The sequence below is a fragment of the Tripterygium wilfordii genome, chromosome 16 (genome assembly GCF_013401445.1).
Source record: "Tripterygium wilfordii isolate XIE 37 chromosome 16, ASM1340144v1, whole genome shotgun sequence".
Lineage (NCBI taxonomy): Eukaryota > Viridiplantae > Streptophyta > Magnoliopsida > Celastrales > Celastraceae > Tripterygium > Tripterygium wilfordii.
The window spans coordinates 10,648,118-10,671,093 of record NC_052247.1 but is presented as its reverse complement, the minus strand read 5'-3'; the positions used below and the strand labels follow the sequence as shown (position 1 = coordinate 10,671,093).

Genomic DNA, 22,976 nt, shown 5'->3' with positions numbered 1-22,976 from the left:
TAGTAGGAAGTTTAACTTGAAATATGAGGCAATTAAATGTGTAATATGTTGTCCAAACACTGAATATGTATCGAATTGGTTTGGAATGAATCATTTTGACATTGATAAAGTTAATGGTCTTAAAATGTTGAACACAAGTCTATAGGGTTATATGGTTATTAACTACACATCTATGATTTTTTGAAGATGATAAAAGATCCGAGTAGTTGATATTTCAATAGCTGAGTTGGACGCACAAGAATCAAATGAATTTGTGGGCTCTTTATTTTCTTACATGAGGCATATGAAATTCTGTGCATATAACTCAGCAGTTGAGATAATTGATTAGTATCCCTATCAAAACTGATGATTTTTTAGTTTATTCTAGCCCAAAATGGGCCACAACCTGGGCACAGCAGCCACCGCCGCCCTCGGCCCATTACATATCAAGATCAAAAACCATTTTCTCTAATGATTAATGAATCATGAATGTGACCTCCTTTGTTATGTCAGCAGAATGGTCAAAATATGTAACATTGAAGAAAAACTATTCCTTTGCTTGGGAAGATTTTGTAGGGGTTTATTTTCTCTTCCATTTAAAAAAAAGAGAAAATAATAAAGGATTGAAAATCAAATTGCTGCTCTGATGGTTCACTTGAGCCTTTTCATATCTGCCAATGGAAAAGCATGAAAGGATCTAACCTGTTATCTTAATGTGGATTTGAAAAGGTCTAGCCTTTGCGACTAACTAAATTACTTCTTCAACACAGCTCAAGACTATGACATATGAAATCACAAGGATTACAAACTGGTATTCCCACAATGAGAGAAAGATTGCAGGTCTCAAATGGAGACAATATCAAGTGGGTGCTACACTGTTACTGCATAACCTTGTTATTCTTCAGCAATGGACTTGACTTGAATGTTATAGTACTGGGCTACTGGCACAAATCCAAACAAGAACACAACAGCTGAAAAGGCATATATAAGTGCATAGGCCTTTAGCCAATCATCCACTCCATCCCATTCAGGATCTCGTGAGCAACTAAGACAAAAATTCATAGCACTTTCCCAGCTCACTACACTCTTTTTTTCATAATTTTAGTGCCTTCTTCAAACAAAGGAAAAAGAGCAGAGAGCAAAACTCAAAGCAAGCATTCAAAAAGATGTTTGATTTCTGTTCAATTTCCACCACCTACCTATCAAACTATTTTGGGAGTCGACAGCCATCTTTGTGGTCTGAAGATTGAAATGCCACAAGCCTATCATCAGCTCTATAACTTGAATAGTTATGCAAGACGTTGGGTGTGTAATATTCAGGCAAAGCATAGCTTCCCCTCAAATTCCTTATGGCTCCTCCGCCATTCATTCTCAGACCCATCAAGTTATTATTTCCTCGAGATAAACTTTCCAAGCTAACTTGGCTAGGAGTATTAAAACCACTGTTAACACCATAGTGAAGAATGCCTGAACCAGGGGAGCTGTTTAGGTTAGTATGAAAACTGCCTCCGGAAACCATTTGTACAAGGTCTCCAATTCTTTCCACTGGCCGTACAGCTGACAAGTATCCAGGTTGAGTGCTTGAATCAAGAATGGGGCTGGCTCTTATAGCATTCACAATAGCTTCATTGCCATAATTTCTTTGTTGAGTATTGTTGCATGAAGAAGTACTGACACTATGATTTGTGAGTAGGGGCTCAGTTAAAACAGAGGGCAATGTCAAATACATTGAAGATGCTACCTGACAAGAAGTATAGGATGAAAATTTTGGATCGGAAGATAATCCCAACTTATCTCCATTCTTCCTTTCAGTTGGTTTCATGGATCCAACGATTTGGCAATCTCCATCTTCAGGCACTTCATAGTGATTACTAAGATTAACTGCCTTTTTTCCTTTCCTGCTACCGTAAGAATTTTGAGCTCCGATGGCCAATACAACACTCTTCTGATGCTGCATGGTGTCATTCTGGTCTGAACGAGTAGATTGAATGTCTTTCCTAACAGTTAATGCCTGCTTCCCTCCTTTGTCCTTTTCAGCAGATGCAAAATTGACTTGATTTTCAGGCGTTTCATCACAGTTATTAGATTGAACTGCCTTTCTTCTTCTAAGACGTCTTTGGGACAGTCTACCATTAGAATTTTGAGCTCTTGTACAAGATTTTAAGTCCTTAAGCTGCTGCAAAGGAATATTTTCCTCCTTGTTGCTACAATGTCGCTTTTTAATGTTCTCTGCAATGTGGTTTTGGTGCTGCAGATGATTGTTTTCTCCAAGGTTTTGCTGCTGCAAATGGATGCTCCCCACACCGCTTCCTCTCCTTTCAGGCTGTGCACCAACATCATCTGCTTCCAATTTATGAATTTCTTCCTTCATCCATGAAAACAAACTTTTTGTCGTAACCTTAAGATCCTCCAATAAAGATTCCATGAAGTTTTTGATGTCTCCCAATAAGGCAGGCTCATAAGCACTAGCTTTACTCTTCTTCTTTTTGGCATCATTGCGAGAACCCCTCTTCACTGCATTATTAGGTAAGTTATCCTTTTTCCTCTTCTTACTTTGAACCGCTTTACCGTTCCCACATTCAACCCGAAAACCAGGACCATCCTTTTCCTTCTGCTGAGGTCTACTAGCATCACTTGATTCATCATTGTCAGGAGAGATTAATTTAGAAACCATTTTATGCTTTTTCAGGACTGACGGACTCCCAGAGCTTGATTTTGAATCATCGCATGAAGAATCAAAGCCATCATCCGCCCTCCTAAACTCCCACCGCTGCTGGAACTTTACTTCGTCTCCCATTTTAGGTCTATGGGACATATTATAGAAAACGGTGCCTGACTTACTGGAAATACGCAACCACTGCGAAATCCTAAATCTTCACAATACTGTGCGCTCAAAGGTCTGAATAATCTTGGAACAAATGGTAGCAATAGAAGTAGAATGCCGGAAGAAGAAAACCTGTTTGGGTGATCGAATGTTCTCCAAACTAAGACATGACTCATTCCACGATTAAACCAGCACCTTCTCTTCCAAATCAAATCTGAAAAGTTAAAAAGGCAATCAGATCCAGCGACTCATCCTCCTTCCTGTCATGAAAAGGGACAAGCAAGTACCAACTGGAATATGGCTTTACTATTCGAGATACATATATGATTATAAAACAAACCATGTAAGAAACGAATCAAAAGAAATGGTGAAGGAACTAAAGCAAGACAAGATTTGAAGTTAACCAGACAACCCGTTTTTGTAAAATTAATTGAAGAATGCATAGAATGTTAGTTCTGCAATTTACAGCACTTCAGGACCTGGATATAACTAATAAGCAAATCGACCCAGAAACATAACAAAACCTCAAATAGACAAGAACAACAAAAGAACCCAGAGGTAATACCTAAAGCACAATCTAGTTCTAGATGGTTGAATTCATACTTTCATTCTTCAGAACCCCAATTCTTAATACAATCATCACATGAACATGAAATGGCAATTGGAATCCTGAAAAATAAAATCTTCTTAATCAGGTAATAAGCCAATAAAGCAACAAGATTGTGCATCAGCTACGTTTTCGACACAATACCAAATCCACACAAATCCAGAAACTGATCAGAAATACATTACGGTAAATGCCTCCAGACAACCATTCAAGGGAAATAAAACAATACTGATATTTAAACAAAAAACAAAAACAAAGTTCTGAGGCGTATGACACCAATGAAAGACCAGAAGACTTGGGGCAACATTCAGTTTTATCTCAAATACCCACATATATGATCACCAAAACTACAATAAATAAGCATCAATCGCTCAAAATAAAACAAAACTAATATCGCAAACAGAACAAAAAAAAGTACAAATTTAATGGGAAATTGTTTTAAATTTAAAAATCAAAAAGAAAAGGATGGACAAAACAAAAGCTCACCATGTATCAATGCATTGATAAAACCAACAGCCCACAGCTCCTCCCAACCTCCATTGCAAGCTTTTTGTGTCCACACTTTCTCTCTCTATAAAGGACCGAAAAAAAGCGTGGGCAGAAAGAGATGGGTGTTAATGGGTTCCTGAGTGATTTGGGTGGGCGGATACTTGATGGGTTATGACAGAGATAGTGGTTGTTAATTCATTTTACCTTGCTGATAAATGGGTTTAAATGTTGAGTGAAAAAAAATATAGGATTTTAATAATCTTCTTAATTTGGATTGATTTTGTCTCAGTTTTCAAAGCTTTCAGTGCTTTTTTGTCAGTTTCTACTTTCTACCCCCTTCTCTGCTTTACCATTTTAAAGGATCTGAGCAGGTTTTTCAATATTTATGTGGAGAGAAATAGAGGAATTGATATAAATTTTGGTAATTGATTAATTGTATTCAATAAATATAATCAAACAATAGTAAATAATTTATTACTTTTATTTCATAGCACGAGAAAAAAGGTTGCAAGTTATGTTTTGTTCTTGTGATTATAAAAGCTAATGGGATCTTCCTTGAACAGCAAGTTAAAATTTGGTTGAAATTGAATTTAAATATTTTGTTTTTATGGAGAAAAAAAAAACCATATAAAACAGGTCGGAATGGAAAGGCAGGCCTGATATTCAGAAGGGTCCAGCCCATGATGATCCAGGCCGTCCAGAATGGCCCATTTTCCAAGCCTGGAAAAGCAAATGATGGTATCTGTATCCACCGACATTTCTGTCTTCTTTTTTTAATAGGAGGAAGAACATGGGAGGCTCGAACCCGAGAGACACAAAACAAATGAGCGCCGACAACTCGGTGTATTGAATTCACTTAAAAAAAATTTTGGAAAAAGAAAAAAGCGTCTTTTGAATTATCGAATTTTCTACTAGTTAGTGACACATTACACATCTTGGAGCTCATCTCATGTAGAAGGTTCATATTAAAAGCTCACACAGACTGCATTTTTCACTGAAAGACTGTAAAAGAACAGTTGATACGCAATGTTATACATTAATAAGAACCTAATCAGTATGACACAAAGGGTGTATACAGGGGTCACATAAGTCACACCAGGTCAACCTCTTGACAACCACGTGAGCTAGCGAGCAATGGCTTGAAAAAATGGAGTCAGACGACTGGTTCCATCGTAGTGCTGAAATAATCAGGTTACATAAAGAGCTTCGAATCTTTCGCCAACAAAATCGTACCTTTAATTTCTTGCCGCAAGGCCTCTGGAGAAAACTAGCGGCAATCTAGGCCGCAGCACGGTGGCAAAGAAACCTGCAGGGGAGAAAAGGCCAAAAAGGAATAAAAGAAGAAGATTTGGAAATGGGGTGGTAGTGATTACAAATATCAAAAGAAAAAACAGAACATGCAGCATGTAACCAACGAGAACCGTCTCAACCTCAATTAGGGCTGCAGTCATGATCATTACCATTATTCTCATCAAAACCATAATCAAACATTTTAGGAACTCACATCTCGTCCAAAACCACGCTTTCCGGTAAATTTATAGATCTCTGTCCACTATTTCCATCCATCAGTTTTTTTGCCTCTCTATAGCACCCCCAACATCTCTACATTGTAAATGCATAAACACTATTCAATCATTTTCTTTCATCTACTTCAATCGGAGCTCGCTCTTTCTTAATTCAAATAATCAAATGAAATTGCTCCCCATCATGTCTTTCCTAATTCTATTGCAAATTCAATGCCATATACTCATCTCTGCTAGTCATCTTCCGTGCATGTTTTTCCTTTTCGTGTCATATATTCCCAAAAGGATAGCCCACCAATAGAATTTACACTTCAGCGTCAGCATATTCTTTGGTCATGCAAAACGACTTTTGCATTCTAAATTATCCACCAGCTTGTCTACTCCTACAGGAAACATCCTCCAATCTTGTCATTGAGAAAGGGATTGCTGTTAGCCAGTTAGGATATACATAAATTCTAAGGAGACACATTTGAATGTATTTCATGACATTCCCGTAACAAAAAAAGTTTGAATTCATTTTTGATATTACAGGACAGAGTTCTTACTTCTTATCATTGTGCAATTCAGTAAGGATGCCTCAGTTTCTCCTTGATGCATGATCGCCTTCATCAGAGTCATAGCCATTAGTTCTTCATTGCAATGAGTTTCCAAGAAGTTAAAGAGTATATAGTCCATACAGGCTGCATCCACAGGTAACCATTCACGAATTTGGTCTATAAAGTCCTCTCTGTTACTTCTAATGACTCTCCGGTAACCTGCAGAAACATGGACCAGAAATATAAATACAGAATCATCAAAACATGATACTATAACAATTTCTCTACTAATTTTCTGCTTCAAGAATAAGAAAATCAAACGAAAGGATAACAATGTTATTTTTCTGAAACACGCCCACTTTTGCATTTGACAAGCAAAATAAATATCATAAAACCAAGGACTGACCGCCAAGGGAATTCACTCGTGTCAATCCCAGCTTGGTGTAGCTCATCAACATACTGCAGAGCATCACGACACTCCTCCCTGTCATCAAAGAACTCTTTCTTGTCACCCTCAATCTGATATGTTTCATGGCCTTTGCCAGCTACAACCTACATCACATAATTAGTCAGGTCAAATGGAAAACCATGATAAACGTCATAACGTAGTTAGAAGGTCTGGTGGAGCAGGACAGTTTATAACACTAACCCACCAATCACTGGGAGAACAAGCAGAAACTGTTATTTGACTCCACATTCTGTTTAATTATGCATAGAATTTTAATTCGATTATTCTTTCTAACAGTTAAGGAGGATGAAATGGGGGTACAACTATAGGACCCGAAGGAATTCCGATTAAAGTGTGGAAATGCTTAGGAGACACAGATATAGTACGATTAACTAAGTTATTTAATCAAATTATTAAGATCCATATGATGCGTGATGAACGAGGACAAACACTACACCACATATATACAAGAAAGTAGGAAAAGAATTTCCAAATCCTATTTCAGTTAGAATGGAATGTTACAACAGCTACTGAAAACTCAATTTGTGCATAATCATTTTTGAAAATGGGGTTTGACTCATTTCAGGATGTCTTGCAACTTGACTCGTATCATTATGTCTTGCAAACCCACCCCCCGCGGGCACACTTAACATCTCACTGATTATACCAATGGCCTCATTTTTTAATTATATAACCTGAATTCTGTTGTATTTTGGACAAAATCCCAATATCCTTGATGGGTGCTCTTGAGTTCTCAGAAATATTTTTTTTGCTTCAATTTATGGCATGCTCAAGAACCGGATACTTATGTAAGTCACCAATGAGTATAGTATCATATCATATCCTATTCAGAAGAGGTGGGGGTTTTGTAAGCATTATGGTCGATAGCTGAGAACAAACATCAAAAGGGATAACAAGCCAAGGTGGGCTTCAAAAACTTACAATCATATCTCCTTCTTCACCCATGGCAACGGCACAGCGGACAGCCACTCTTCTAATGTCATGCAGGAAAAGCCTATTACCATTTGGAAGAGGTGGGTAGTAATCATTCTCTCCATATTTTAAATAATCCTGCATTGTCCATCCTACGCCAGCCAACATGTCGTCCAAAATGTCCACTGATGAAGATATAAAATGTACACATTAACGTTAGCTAACTTTTGCAGTTGTACCTAATTTGCAAGAAATGGTTATCAAATTAACAATTTCTCATATTGCAATATACTCATCAAACATACAAGGATCTTCATTCTTTGGGTTGTCAGATGTCAACATTGTCACCTCACTCTTGTCTGTGGCAATTTTCGTCATCATTGGCCTCTTCCCTCTGTCACCCTCACCAGTGCATCCAATAACTTCACATAAACACGAATTGTTAGTCAGGCAAAAATTATAATTGAACACCGTCTTTTTTGCTATGGCCACTAAATCTCAACAGAAAAAAACAACAGATTCAAAGTTTATTTAAATTGCTATGTCATGGCTTAAAAGAAACTATTACCATAGCAACCTTACGCAACAGGAAAGTTTAAAGGATAAATAGAATAAAGCCATCATAGTTCAGCAACATCTTAGAGTTTTAGGTTCCAGTAATATTCTGTAACTTTGTATGTTGGCCTACAGTATTTACGTCCAATCTGAAACGCTGAAGAAATCAGGAAATATCATTCAGACAAGATCAATACGGACTCCGGAACAGACCCTCATCTCAAAAACAGTCATTGTAAAGCATAAAAATGGTGATATATCTGATGATGTGATACTCTATACAAAGTTCAAACCGTCTAAACATGTGGTATTTCATCGTTAGTTTTTGTGTAATATAACCTGCCAAAAAAACAGGTGAAGTCAAATAGAATAAGTACCAAATGTTAGAAGCATACCAGTGATAATCCTCTTTGGTCCAAGCTCCCTGACAGAATCAAGTAGTCTAGATAGGGCATCAGGAGTATGAGCATAGTCAACAATCACCCCAAATGCCTGCTCCTCATCTATTAACTCACACCTACCAGGTACAGCATCAACCTCTTCAATACCTCTAACAATGTCTTCTAATGGTGCCCCTACTGCAATCCCAACTGCCACAGCTGCCAGAATATTGTAAATGTTATGTCTCCCTAGCAAACCAGAGGAGATCTCCAATATGCCTTGTGGCGTATTAACCAAAACCTGTGTCTCAAACAGGGAGAGTTCAAACTTCAATGGATGAACATCCGCCTTCTTATTCTCCATTGCAAAGGTCACAATAGGTACATCTGGGTTACCTTGTGTCACAAAGAAAGAAGCATTCGGATCATCAATGTTAACAACTTTTCGGTGCCTTTCTGGATCCACCATTCTGGAAAACAACTTAGCTTTGGCATCCCTATATTCTTCCTCTGTTCCACGAAAATCCAAATGGTCACTCGTCATATTCGTAAAAACGGCAATATCGAAATCAACCTCATTACATCTCCCCGAAGCCAGTCCATGAGAAGAAGCCTCCACCACAACCGCTTCAGTACCATTATGGAGCATTTTTGCCATCAAATCCTGGACCAAAACAGCATCAGCGGTCATATTTGGTGACTCCAACTTACTATCCCCATGCAAGTAATACGAAACTGTACTCAACATTCCAGTCCTCAACCCAATTGCCTCATACATTCCCTTGATCAAATAAGCAGTAGTAGTTTTGCCATTTGTCCCAGTTATCCCTATCACTGCCATATTCGTTGAAGGATATCTATAGAAAGACGCTGCCAACGCAGGCAAAACTGCATTGGTATCTTCCACTATAACAACAGCCTTACACCCCAATGTCTCTTCTAAATTGATCTCCTTACTTGCAACAACAGCAACCGCACCCCTCTTATCAGCCTCACTTAGGTACAAATGCCCATCAGTCTTCCTTCCCGCACAGCAAACAAATAAATCTCCAGCATTCACAAGCCTCGAGTCATGTTGAATCCCTGTAATCTCAACCTCCAAATCCCCATAAACAGTCACCGGAACCACCTTACTCTCGTCCAGAAGCTCAGCCAAGCTCATCCTGAACTTGGGTTCCACAATTCTTGGCATGGCCTTGCCATAACTATCAAAATCCAAATCAAAAGACGGAGTAGAATCTAGAGAAAGCTTTCCCTTTTTGTCACTCGACATCATGTCGAAACCATCTGCTTTAGCTCCCTCATCATCCTCAAAGTCTTCGTCCGATGACACCACCCTAAGCCCTTGAAGCTCATCAATCTCCTCCAAATCAACAACCTCTTCAGCCTCCAACTCTTCAATCCCTTCAACAGAAACACTTCCATTACTCAAATTCGTCTTCTCCGTTTTACTGGGGTTGGGCTTCAATAGCCCTTGCCTCACAAACTCCTTCCTCTTCATAGCGATCGCCCTGTCGATTTCCCCAAACATATCGTCCCCGGAGTCGTGACTATCTCCAGAATCAGGGTCATCAGGCGCGTCCTCCACGTCAGCAATGGCGGCGAGGTAGGTATCCTGGTGCTTCTTGAAGTCTTCCTCCTGCAGCTTCCGGGCACGGGCGGCCTGTCGGTAAATCTGTTGAAATTTGTCGAAGCCATGTGCGGAATCCTCGGGGGCCTCCGGAGGGTCGTCGTCCGATGGGTCGGGGTAGAACTTGCTGTCGGAGCCGATGGCGGAGAGTGGGCAGAGATAGGGGAGTGGGTGATGGTGGGGGTTGAATGCAAGAGAGAAAGAATAGGACTTTAGGGAGAATAGGTGAGGAGGAGGCTTTAGAGAGAGAAAAGGAGGGAGAGAGAACATATTAAAGAACCAGAGCGAAATGGATAAAGGAGACTTTCAGAGTAGGAGATAAGGGGATAAGGCCATAAAGGGGGTTTTGCTGGTTGAGCGCCAGGCCAGACTTTTCGTAACTTTCGTTTTGTGAGGAAGGCTGGAAAACTTTTATTTTTTATATATTTTGTTCTAAAAACTCATATTTTTTTTAACTTGCAGCCTGAATCACGGTTGTTCGGCAGTTTGAGAACCCGGGTGGATCGAAAAATGAGCAATGATTGGATGGGTGTGCCTCAATACTCCCGCGCTACAATAGACGCCAGGTATAGTGATAAATGAGAAAGGACATGCTAGGACGTCTCTTGTAAATAAGAAGTTGTATTGACGACCGTATGTAATGAGAAATGGGCAAGAGTTCCCCTGCCTGAGACGAGTAAGGGTAAATATCTTCGTCCATAATCATAGGATTAGGATAAACAATTAGAACATAGTCACTTATATGGAGATGAACTGAACTAATTAACATCATGATTAGACATAAGGTTAACATAATGTGTTTATAGGAGACTAAATGGGTTGGTGAAAAATCTAGAGAGATGTAAAACACAAGTTATAAATTATGATACACTGGAATGGATAGAAATAGAAATTGTGTAGTCATAGTAATAGATAGCGAACTAAAAGAAAATATTGTGGAGATAAAACAAAAAGGCGATAAGATCTTATTGGCCAAATTGGTGCTAGGGGAGGAGATATTTAATATCGTTAGTGCTTACATCCATAAATAGGATTAGATGAAAATGTCAAGAAATAAGTTTAGGAGAACCTTGATGCAATTGTCCAGGGTATTCCAAGTAGGGAGAAAATATTATTAGGAGACTTAAATGGACATGTAGGGAGAGCCGGAGAGATAGTGTACACGGAGGGTATGGGTTTGGGGATAGAAATGAGGTTGGTGAAACTATTTTAGAGTTTGTTATATCGTATGACTTGTGTCTAGTAAACATTTGGTTTAAGAAAAGAGAATCACATTTAATTATATTTATAAGTGGACATAATTCTAGTTAGATAGACTTCATTCTTATGCAAAAGTTAGATAGGAGATTTTGTAAGGACGGTAAAGTGATCCTAGGGAGAGTCTAACTTCACAACATAGAATGGTAGTGTCTGACATTTGTTTTAAGAAAGGGTTTAGAACCAAAGTAACACGAGATCGCAAAATTAGGTGGTTAAATCTAAATGGGGATAAGTACATGACTTTTAGGGAAAAATTACTTACTAATGCAAATTGGGGTTTAGTTAGGGAAACAAACTTTATGTGGGGCAAGATGATGGCTTGTATAAACAAGTTGCAAAAGAGGTATTTGGTGAGTCGAAGGGTCATATACCTAAAGGCAAAGAAACATGGAGGTGGAATGAGGATGTTAAAAGAACAATTAGGATTAAGAGAGAATGTTATAGGAAGTTACAAACTGCTAGGGACGAGAATAGTTATGAAACGTACAAAGTGGCCAAACAAGAAGCTAAGAAGATTATATGAGATGCACGTCATAAAGCATATACTAAGTTATATAACAAGTATTTTTTTTTTTTTAGAATAACACAAACTTGTATCATCAAAGCAAACCACAATACATAAACGAGGCAACTCCTCGTGGAATATTACAAGATGATAAAAACACTCCTAAATCAAGAATAAAGGATTGACCCAAAACAATAGTAGATGTCACAAACAAGCTAAAATAGAGATAAAACTCATTTAAAGAGGCAAACAAGGGCCTTGGAGTAGCAAAAGCACGATGAGGGGCTGTCCTAAAACCTCGCCAAAAAAAGGGGCATGTGTTGCAGCCTTGAGTTATATAACAAGTTAGAGACAAAAGAGGGAGAAAAAGATATTTATAGGTTAGCTAAACACGTACGTAAAAGGAAAATTAGGGATCCAACACCTACATCATGTAAAATGCATCTGGTCCCATGGTTTTACCTCTTTTCATTTTCGTTAAGGCTTCCTTCACTTCGGTCACCCTAATATGTCTTACATACCACATGTTCCTATTTTCTCGAGAGCTATTGAGATTTTCAATGCTCCCTCCGTGCCCGCCATTAAGTAAATGTCACCACCTCTCATTAATTTCTACATCTTTCACTAATAATCTACGACTGAGTCCAAGACTCAATGGAACATATCAATAAATCCATATAATTTATTCAAACCATAATACCCTTACATGATAAGATTATCTCCCATCTTTTTTTCCTCACAAAACAACACGTGCATCAACGCTTGAGTTCTACGATAATACATGCTTGCCTCTAGTATCAGCTCCTTCTCCTCCAACAACCACCCGTTGATCAATCGACGACGAAGGTGGTAAGATATGATTGGCTCTTGTTATTGAAGGATGGTTAATTTGAGGAGATGAAAACAGCCCTTCGATTGGTTTTTGCCTGGGTTTGGATTTTTAGGGCTTTTTTCATCTCCTCTATCTGATGGCACGTGTAAGAGTTGCCCCTGGTTTTGGATTGCACCTGGTTTTAGTATATTTTTGAGAATTATACTCTGATCTGAGAAAGATAATGACAAAAGTTTTAGTATATTTTTTAGAATTATACTGTGATTTTTCAGTATATTTTAAGAATTATACTATAATTTGAGAAATATACTAAAAACTTTTCGTATATTTTTCAGTATATTCTCAGAGTTTGGGACCAATAAGAAGGAAGAAAGAAGAGGGAGGATTGGTAGAGCTGAAGGAGAAGTCAAGACAGTTTAGGTGTTTTAGGCTTTAGGGATTTCGTTGAGTTATAGTGTTGATAAACCATTATGTTTTCCTCTTTTCTTAAACTGTGATGTTGGCTCCATTGACTTATTATGTGAATATATCCAACATTTTCTATTCTTAACATTAAGTAATCGATCAAATACGGATAGAACCTAAATACATTTAGAAGACATTCTAATCGAATACCTGATAATTTTGTATATGACTTGTAACAACTGTGGTACCGTGCTCATTGACACTTGCTTCCCTTGCTCTAAACTATTTTGATAGGTTCCTATTCAGTTTTCAGTTCCAACGATATAAGTTGTTAGCCTCTACATGAGATGGCTTGATTGTGGCAGCGTTGGCGTACACCTTGCACCAAAGATTACTGAGGTGAACTGAGCATGAGGGAGGCATGCGAGGCAACAAAGTGAACGCGAGAAACTCAGTTACACGCTATAGGATTCGTTCTTGCTGGTGACCTGCAAGCGCTTTAGTGGCAGGTTTTGGATGAATCTATTAAATTGGATGGGATCAGATTTGAAGTTCTTTACAACCAACCATCCACAAATAGATGGGCAGACGGAAAGGATCAATGGCTTGTTGGAGGAGTACTTGAGGCACTACGTTACATCGACTCATAAGAATTTGCTAGACTTAATGGACACAGCATAGTTTTGTTACAATCTGCATCGAACATCCATCACTGGGATGAGTCCATTTGAGTTGGCAACTGGCCAGCAGCCACTTACGCCGCATGAGGTGGCAAGGGCATCTTCAGGGGAAAGTTATCCAACAAAGTATCGTTTTGCCAAGGAGAGGCATGACATGTTCGATGAGGCGCAAGATTCATTGAACAAGGCTGCTAGGAGGATGAAAAAGTATGCGGACAAGGGAAGAAGATCTGTTGAGTTCCCAGTATAGGGACAAAGTGATGTTGAAGCTTACTCCGCAGATTTGGAAGAAGATTAACAGAAAATCCATGCATCGGGGATCGGTTCCCAAGTATGATGGTCCATTTGAAGTCATGGGCAAAGTGTGCAATATTGCCTAACGATTGGCGATGCCAGAAAGGTTTAAGGTACATCCTACGTTTCATGTAAGTTACCTTATATCATTCCATGAGGATGTGACAAATCCAAAGAGGAAGCAATTCCTCCGACTATTTGAAAATTGTTTTAGAGTGAAGTGGAGAAGATTCTTGACCACTGCACAATGGGGCAGAGTAAGAAGAATAGGAGGAAAGACTACTTAGTTTTGTGGAAAGGTAGTTCGATGGAGGAAGCCAGTTGGGAAAGAGATGTGACTTTGTGGCAGTTTGAGGACCAAATTCGGGTGTACTAGGATTCACTCTCGACGAGGGCATTGAGTTCTTTTAATGGGGGTGGTTTGTTAGCCCCTGCGTGAGATGGCTTAATTATGGCAGCATTGGCATGCACCTTGCACCAACGATTGCTGAGATGAGCTGAGCATGAAGGAGGCATGCGAGGCAACAAGGTAAACACGAGAGAGACTCAGTTACACGTTGCGGGATTCGTTCTTGTTGGTGACCAGCAAGAGATGGCTCAGAACTGACAATTTGGTGAGCTGTTCAGACAAAGGCAGTTTGCGAAAGTTACTGGCATATTTGAATGGGCAGTTGCTGGGAATTTTTGCTTGACTTGGAGAGAAAGTAGTGGGAGAGAGGAGATAGGAAAAAAAATGAGAGATGAAGAAAAGAGATAAAATCGTTTAGGGAGAGATGAGAGAAAAAAATAAGAAGAAGAAGACAAAGGATCAGTTGAGTGTTGAGTTTTATTTGTAGGGTAGAGAGTGGTGAGCAACTTGGCTAGATTTGTATTTGTGGCTTAGTGCTAATAAGGGTAAAAGTGTTTTTAATTTAAATTTTAAGTTAGTTTGGATTTAACGGTATATTAATATTTTAATGAGGGACTTATTAGGCTATAAAATTTAAGTATGACCTTAATAGACTAGAAGATTGTTTTGAGGGATCGATCAAGCATTAATCCATTTTACAAACTTGAAAAAAATTTAAAAAACAAAACAAATTTTATTTGAGAATTTTCACCGAGCAAATTCCCAAAACAATGCATATCTAACTACATGCCAAAAGAAATTTAAGAAAGGATGAGGTACTGAATATTGATGAATAGAAAACACAAAACAATACAGTGAAAAGAGTAAGAAAGTGCCAGATAGGCAAGGAAATAATTTTATAGAAATTTTCAGAGTAAGAAACACTAGACACTAGAGTCAATAAATGAAGAACCTCTACATCGATATCAATGTAAATCAAACCATGCGTAATGTGTAATGTGTCTATTATGTAACTTCGATCATCTATATAGATATACTGGCGTTAGCAGTGATGAGTGCCATAAAAAAACACACTTTAAACAATTGACTAATTATTGATATTTGTGAATAAATGAGGCTTAAAGTGATTTTATTGTTTAAATTATTTATAAATGTCATTTATAAAATCAACTCATTTTTCAATGTATTTTTCAGGCCCAAATGATGTTTAAAAGGGGGCTCAGCCCATGTTAAACCACTTGTGCCATATCAGGCCTAAGATGTGTCTAACCCATGATTCGGTACACATGTCTTCAGACCGGGCCCATCGTACGGATCAGCCCATCAGCCATGTTTAGCTATTATGAAGCCCAATTGCAAAGCCCATTTTCCTGCACTTGTCCATCCTTTCCAAAATCAATGCTTACATCAACAAGGCCTCGTCATTACATCATCACTAGAATCTCTTCATTTTCTTCTTTTGAGTACCACTTCACTTGTCCAGCAACTCACGCCTCACTTGTCAAGTGGCCAAGCCCATTTCCATCAGCCCATGCTCTCATCCAACCATGACATCAGCTCCTGCATCATCTTCAACTACCATTGCAGGTCCATTCGCAAGATCTCCATCCACATTTTCACTCATCCATGGTCCCAACTACGCCACGCGAAGCTCCTCATTATATCACGCATCTCTTTCAGCGTGCTTTCATCAAATCTGTGTCACCTTTCAGCCATGATTTTCATCGCACAGCTGTTACCATCGCCGGCCACATTACCTCAGCCCAAGCGTTACGAACCCACTCAACCCGACTAGAACTTTCGCTCTGATTTTTCACTCATACTCTGGATCTGTTTTCAATGACCACCTCTGCACTTGATTTGATCATATATTCAGGATTCACAACCTTTGCGATAAGCACTATGTTAGTGCCATTGATGTCATCCAGCTGCCGACCCTTATTGAGAACATCTAAGCAAAAGTCAATAACATCATGCTTCACAATACTCCAATGTCATTGATAGAACAGATCAATAAGGCCATCCGGGCCAGGAGCCTTCAGAGGGTGCATTTGAAAGAGACTCTTTTCCACTTCAGCAGCAGTGAATGGCTTCAATAACTCATCATTCATCAAACTAGTGACCACTCCACAAACTCAATCAGTCACATTACTAATCTCCAGCCCCTCCGAATGGGAAAACAGGTTTTGAAAGTAAGAGATTGCGACTTCACCAATATCAGACTCCTTACGAACCCACTCACCCCGACTAGGACGGATTTGACTTACGTAGATTCGAGGTTGCGTATATTGCTTGACATTTGCCTGGAAGCATGGAAGGCCATAACGGCGACAAGATTGAGTTTGTCACATGTACAGCTTCTTTTGTTTTGATAGAAACTTATCATCTCTTCTAAATTGCTTGAAATATGTCTAAACGAGGTACACCATAGTCAGTAAATCATCGAAGAAAATTGTTTGAGGAAAATCTATCAGAACAGCTTTTTGACATTCATGATCTAGAAGTCTAGTAGTTAAACTACTGATAAAAAAATACACATTGGCATGGAAGCTTCATCAACATTTGGAGGCCACTCTTTGAAGTTCCTTCTTGATCATCCTTGCTGATGCAACAGTTGATCGCTTCTTCTGCGTTAAAAACAACCACACAAAATACTTTAGATAATTGCAGGAATGGTTTAAAGCTTCTGCTGATAATTGGTTTTCCTGTGTGGTTCAGTTCATACCTGCGATTTGATGGTCACGGAGAGCATTCCGTCAGCGGTGGATGATTGAATTGAGCAAGTATCTAAATGGAGATTGGTTATAGCATCCATGATGTCTAGTAACATGCCTTCCCTCCAAGGACACCTCATCTTGATTAGAACATCCTTGTCATTCACACTGACGATTAGATTGTCGGTGGAACTTCCAGCACAGTTAATATCTTGCACTGTTTCATCAATGTCGAGAGCCTTTCTTTTATTTAGCACCGCCTTGTTGGTGTTTCCATAGTTTCCAGATGTTCTCTCTGAAGTTTCTTGGGGTTTCGACTTTGTTCTTGCCTCTGTCTCAGCTACCTCTTTGGATGATGATTCCAACTCCTCAACTCTTCTCTCAAGCTCTTGCAGGTACTCTATTGTGTCATCTAGGATAGATACTTTGTCAACCTGCACAAACAAAGAGTAAATCCGGAAGATTAATATAGTGCCGATGACTGAATTGTTGTAGTAATTGGAGTTTGGCTACCTTGCTTATTGAGGGGATGATTGATCTGAGAATGCTAAATCTCTCGTTCAGTTTTCCCCTTCTCTTCCTTTCTGCTAACATATGGTTCATACTTATGTCACCAGCCTCTGGTCTCCAGACGACTTTTTCGTCACCGTTGTTTTCGGGGGACTCCAGCAGGTCACTTGCGTGCATTCTTGGAACATCGAAGAGAATTTTCTTCAGTAATTTCTGCTGAGTTTCACCTTTTAGTTTTGCACAGTTTGCCAGTCCTTTCGTCCAGCTCACAAAGCTGGATCTCTGATGAGCATTTCGAACATTTCGCCCCAAAACCAATGAGTGGGAAGTTTTGAGAAGAGCTGAGAGGACATCTTGATAGTGAAAAGCATCGGTTTGTAAGTCCAATGCGGTCACTTTTGGTTGATTACAGTCTTGTACTTTTTGCACAGGTTCCTTCAACTTCTCATTGTCAGGGAGAGAGACAAGCATAGCAGGATTTACAAAGGTTTGAGATATGCAGTCACTAGAATTCATAGGTTGGTAAGCAGAGTTACTGAAATCATCATCCATCAACTCCCAACTATTTACTTGAGAGGCTTCCACAGTTTGCTCTTCAACCATCAATGAATCTCCTCCTTTTTGATTGTCAAACTCGTTCCCATTTGAGCTGCTGCTGGGAGAATCTAAATCTAGTTTTTCACATCCAACAGATGGAATCATTTTCATGTCGAGAATATCATGATCAAGTATGGCAAAACCAAGGTCTTGGCCACCCATGTTTGCTGCCCGGAGATTGAGTTTCTGTGACATGGGGTATGGTATGTCCAAGAATGAAGTTCTAATATGCTGAATGAGGCTAGGATCCTTGGAGACCTTTAAAACAATGAACAACAGTACAGAAAGACATTCGAACTCAGTGTTAGAATCTGCCAATGAGAAATAAATCTTAGTTCACTTTACTGAAGTGGGAATCTGATAGATAACTTACCAGCTCAGTCACTCCCAGCTCAACCACACCATCCGAAAATGGAAAGCACACAACAGTCTGATAGCAAAAAGAAAAGAAGAGCAATTTTGATTCAACATTGTTCGCAGAAATTTATTCTCGAACATTGTTTGCATTAACATACCTTTATTGAAGCACTCTGAGTGAAAGCAGTTGCAAAAATTAATTCCATGGATAAGAACCAGAGGAGAAGAAATGTATTAGTCTCTATTGAAGTACATGTACAAACTACGATCAATAGCTATACTAGGAATGAAGAAAAACTACCTTCGCGAGCAGAGAGCGAGAGAAAACTTTGCTGTCCGCATAATGGGCATTGGATAGCCAAATAGGTTCACCCTTTGCTAGTGTTCTTCCCGGCAATCTAACAAACATATATGTTAAAGAGTCTGAACAATAACTGGACTTGTGATACAAATATGTTCAAAGTGCCCAGACTGAGAATTAGTTACCCTCGGCCAATGTTGAAGACGAATGACATGCAAACCAAGTAATACCATTCAGTCTCACTAAGATCTTCAGGGGATAATGCTGCTGTAGGCCTTCTAGCTTGCGGGTTGGCTTCACTGGCTGAGAGGGATTCATAAAGTTCCCTTAATTGTTCACTTCTCTGCAACCCCACTTGGTCAGAATCAATCTCTACAGATTGAACTGTTTTCCTAGTCTTGATATCTCCGTTGTAGTACCCATCAACCCACTCCAGTACCCTATTCAATAACATTTTTGAAAACCATGACACGAACGTTCTATTTGGACTGAAAGAATGCGAATGAAGAACAAACTCAGATGATTGAGTGGAAAAACAGTCAAAACAAATACTCCTTTCTTATACAAGATGATCTCAAAAGTTGAAGTACCACCAATTCTACAACGTAAAGTTGTAAGAAGAAACTCCACAATGCATAAATTGCAACAGAACAGCATAAAAGAAAAAATAAAACCAAGATTTTCAGGTTCATTACCAAACCCAGTTGCAGATGAAACTAAAAATATGTGCATTATCAGATTCTGAATCAACACATTCTGTCTTTTTTTTTCTAAACTTAAGCCAAGAAACAAAGAAGACCATAAGTCAAAGCAAATGAAATATAGTAAATTAAAGCAATAACACCCAGAAGCAGCAGCAACAACAACAACCACCACCACAGCTAAAACTATAACTACAAATTGAGAGTGCGAAGAGAGAGACGGAAATGATAATTAGTACCCAGATTGTCTGGGTGAAATAGACCAGATGATTGCATAGCTCCATTGTATGCTCCTCACAACATGAGCAAGCTGTTTTTTCAGGCTTTCTTGCATTCCCTCCTTGGCAAAAGCAGCACATCCACCACCCAATCAAACCAGATGTGTATATATGGATTCTGGTCCCAAATGTTCAGTCTTCACTTCTCTCACCACAAACCTGAAAACTAGTATCTACTGTTGCAGAATCCTCAAGACAAAGCAAATAAGCAACCTCAATATGACTTTAGAATGGGTGTCGTTTAGCATCTGAGAAGAATTAGAAACCATTGAAGAATGGAGAAACAAACAGCTGATACTCATCAGTCTAACAAGTACAATAACTACTTCAATTAATATTTATAACTGACAGGAAATCAATATACCATGTAAAAACACCACTTATCCTCAAATCTTAAGCTGTCTTTACTTTTTTTTCCCCTCCCGTACAGTTGATTCCTGCTAAAAATTATCAGTTATCACTTAAAAGAAAGAAGCCCCTTACAAATTAACCCAGAAAGATAAAGTTTTGGAATGCATGGAGCTATTCAAGATCTGGGTTTTCACAGAAGAACACTTGGACACAGAAGATTACTTGGACACTTGAACACTTGGGTACCCGAAAAAGCAAAAAAAAAAAGTTTGACACAGAACCAGTAATGTTACTTTGGAGAATTTCAAGAATGTGAAGATTACAATTGGGTTTCACATGTCAAGCATTGCTTCAGGAACTAATTAAACCTTCAATCCAGAATAAACGACAAAACACCACACAGGAATAGTTGATATAGAATAGCTGTAAAGGCAAGAAGATCCTCCACAACAAATAGAGAAAGGAAAGGAGAGGAAATTACGAGCTTCAAAACCTTCTGAGACGCTCTGTATGAGCAATTAATTTACCAGTAGATCCACTGGTCCAGTGCCACCATCGTCGTACTCGTATATGCTTTAGTGGTGGTGATTTGGTTGAAATAAATAATACACAAAGAACCAAGAATCATAAATGCATCACGTACTTTTCTCCTTTTCTTTGTTTTTTCTTATTTGAGTGTAAGTGTGTAACTTGTTTCTTATACCGAGTGAAGTCGCACTAGAAAGTTATACAGAGGCAAGAGGGTTCCATGAATAATACTGAGTAGGGAATTAGGTCCGTTTCGGATACAATTTTGACAATAATATATATATTGTTGATAAAAAATGATAGCAAATATGGTTCTTCGAATGCTTATAGGTGTTTGGTTGTAATTTTGCTGATAACATATATGATGTTAAAATCGTTATGTAAATTACGTGTAGGGGTATTATGCATTTAAGTTATAACATATGCAAATAAAATAGTAAAATAAATAACAAATAATTTATCAAATTAATAAAATAAATATACTACCATCAATTATTTTTCAAATAATTTTTATTTAAAGAGTTATGAAATAATTAAATTATTAACTAATCCAAATTAAAAAGGTGGGGTAATAAAGATCTAGAGAGAATGAGAATATTATAGTCACTCCAATGTAAAGTGAGGGTAAAAAGAAGAAAATGGTTTCAAATTGTCCAAAATTTGATTATTTGAAAATGGACAATATATTGTTCAAAAAATGTCTCGGTTTTTGGGATACAAAATGGTTGTTTGGTTGCAACCCACAATATATGATTGTTGAACAACATATTATTGGTTAGAATGATGTGCCAAACGGGGGCCTTAGGATAATTCTTGATTAAATTTTAGAAAATCTAAAGTTTTTCGAATGAACTATAAAATTGATCAACTTTGCAGGACAATTCAAATAGTTGACTGTAAGAACATCACAAAGGGGCATCAAGTGAGGATGCAAATAGGGTAACCGCCATTTTACATCCCTGAATCTCAAAATGGAGCCTCCAAGGGTGACATCAAATGGGGATGCAAAAATGGTTATCCCATTTTTTGGATGAAAAAAATGATCTTGGAGAAGAGAGAAAACTTGAAGATGCAAAAGTTAGTTATGACACATTATTTCAAATTTTGAGGGTAAAGTAGTAACTGGATTATGAATGTTAGAGAAGTGAAAGGATCTATATTTTTCACTCTATGTTGATTGTGTACAACATGCCTTATATAGGCGTTGAAAAGAAAAGTAAATAAGAAAGAAAAATAATGTCAATAAAGTAAATCAAAGATTTTGTTGATATCTTTGACAAATTCAAAGATTTTGTTGATTTGTCAAAGATATCATTGATATTTTGTTGATATCTTTGACAAATTCAAAGATTTTGTTCATTTGTCAAAGATATCAAAGATTTTGTTGATATCTTTGACATCCCCCCTCAAACTCAAGTTGGTGCAGTAGAAGTAAGCTTGAGTTTGGAAACTAAGTCTCTGAAACGACCTGGCAGGAGTGACTTGATGAAGAGATCAGCAGGTTGGTCAAGAGTAGATATTGTCAAAGATAAATTTCAAAGATATCAAAGATTTTGTTGATATCTTTGACAGAATTGAATAGAAAGAAACCAACTAACCGAGAAGCCAAAGAAGGAGCAGTCCGGCGACACGCACCAAAACCCAAACACAAAAGGATGGGGATCCAGCTCTGAGAATCGAGGCTACCAAAAAGCAAGAAAAAAATCCACATGGGAACCCAAGAGAGCAGACAGAGGAACACCAAGATTGCACGCAGAAATCCGGAATGGGACCAAAGAGGGCAAATAGTAAGATTAGCAGCAGCAAAACACCGAGAAGGGACCCATCTCTAGAGAAGCCTTAAAAACGTAGCAAAAGGACTCCAAGAGAGGACCGAGATCTTAGCACCAAGAGCGATGGTAGAAACAGCAGGGAAAAGCAACCAGAAACATGGACACCACCATACAGCAGCAGGAGGCCGAAGGAACGAACTGCGAGGAACCATGCTCAAACTGATGAAAAGGCAGAAGAAGCAATCGGGTCTAGCTAGGGGTCCGAGCAAAGGAGTACCACTGGAAGAGCACGACTTAACGGCGGAAGGAGCACTGCCACGGAGGACACCAAAACTCAAGAAAAGAGAAGAACATCTCAAAGGAGACCGCAATCGACTGGGGACGGACCCAAAACCAAGATCCCACCTAAGGAGTGTTGGACCAAGGCTGTAATAATATGTGTTGTATCAATGGTAGTACGTACACTACTCTGGAGTGCCTCAACAGGAGTGGCTCCGATACCATGTTAGAGAAGTGAAAGGATCTATATTTTTCACTCTATGTCGATTGTGTACAACATGCCTTATATAGGCGTTGAAAAGAAAAGTAAATAAGAAAGAAAAATAATGTCAATAAAGTAAATCAAAGATTTTGTTGAT

The 22,976-nt window shown here is 38.6% G+C and overlaps 3 protein-coding genes across 10 annotated transcripts; all 3 read right to left on the bottom strand.

Moving 5' to 3' along the window:
* Nucleotides 1–695: 695 nt before the first annotated feature.
* LOC119980626 lies at nt 696–4,092 on the bottom strand. 5 transcript variants are annotated; one of them, XM_038823407.1, is made up of 4 exons: nt 3,897–4,092; nt 3,369–3,472; nt 2,936–3,017; nt 696–2,852 (listed from the first exon to the last, which is right to left on the bottom strand). In XM_038823407.1, the coding sequence occupies exons 3-4, from the start codon at nt 2,977–2,979 to the stop codon at nt 1,187–1,189; spliced, it is 1,710 nt and encodes a 569-aa protein (XP_038679335.1). In that variant the 5' UTR covers nt 2,980–3,017; nt 3,369–3,472; nt 3,897–4,092; the 3' UTR covers nt 696–1,186. The 5 variants fall into 5 exon arrangements, with proteins under 5 accessions (XP_038679335.1, XP_038679338.1, XP_038679334.1 ...); XM_038823410.1 differs by having other exon boundaries at nt 696–2,836; XM_038823406.1 differs by having other exon boundaries at nt 3,407–3,472.
* Nucleotides 4,093–4,765: 673 nt separating this feature from the next.
* LOC119981197 (UDP-N-acetylmuramoyl-L-alanyl-D-glutamate--2,6-diaminopimelate ligase MurE homolog, chloroplastic) lies at nt 4,766–10,266 on the bottom strand. Its single transcript, XM_038824255.1, has 6 exons — nt 8,290–10,266; nt 7,645–7,761; nt 7,349–7,524; nt 6,365–6,510; nt 5,968–6,177; nt 4,766–5,205 (listed from the first exon to the last, which is right to left on the bottom strand). Exons 1-5 carry the CDS (start codon nt 10,172–10,174, stop codon nt 6,159–6,161), a joined length of 2,343 nt encoding a protein of 780 aa, XP_038680183.1. The 5' UTR covers nt 10,175–10,266; the 3' UTR covers nt 4,766–5,205; nt 5,968–6,158.
* A 6,321-nt stretch (nt 10,267–16,587) lies between these two features.
* LOC119981073 (transcription factor GLABRA 3) lies at nt 16,588–20,742 on the bottom strand. 4 transcript variants are annotated; one of them, XM_038824059.1, is made up of 10 exons: nt 20,520–20,742; nt 20,052–20,124; nt 19,649–19,935; nt 18,894–19,148; nt 18,709–18,805; nt 18,566–18,580; nt 18,424–18,480; nt 17,457–18,308; nt 16,955–17,377; nt 16,588–16,856 (listed from the first exon to the last, which is right to left on the bottom strand). In XM_038824059.1, the coding sequence occupies exons 3-10, from the start codon at nt 19,741–19,743 to the stop codon at nt 16,785–16,787; spliced, it is 1,866 nt and encodes a 621-aa protein (XP_038679987.1). In that variant the 5' UTR covers nt 19,744–19,935; nt 20,052–20,124; nt 20,520–20,742; the 3' UTR covers nt 16,588–16,784. The 4 variants fall into 4 exon arrangements, with proteins under 4 accessions (XP_038679987.1, XP_038679986.1, XP_038679988.1 ...); XM_038824058.1 differs by having other exon boundaries at nt 19,649–20,124; XM_038824060.1 differs by lacking the exon at nt 20,052–20,124.
* Between the last annotated feature and the right edge of the window lie 2,234 nt (nt 20,743–22,976).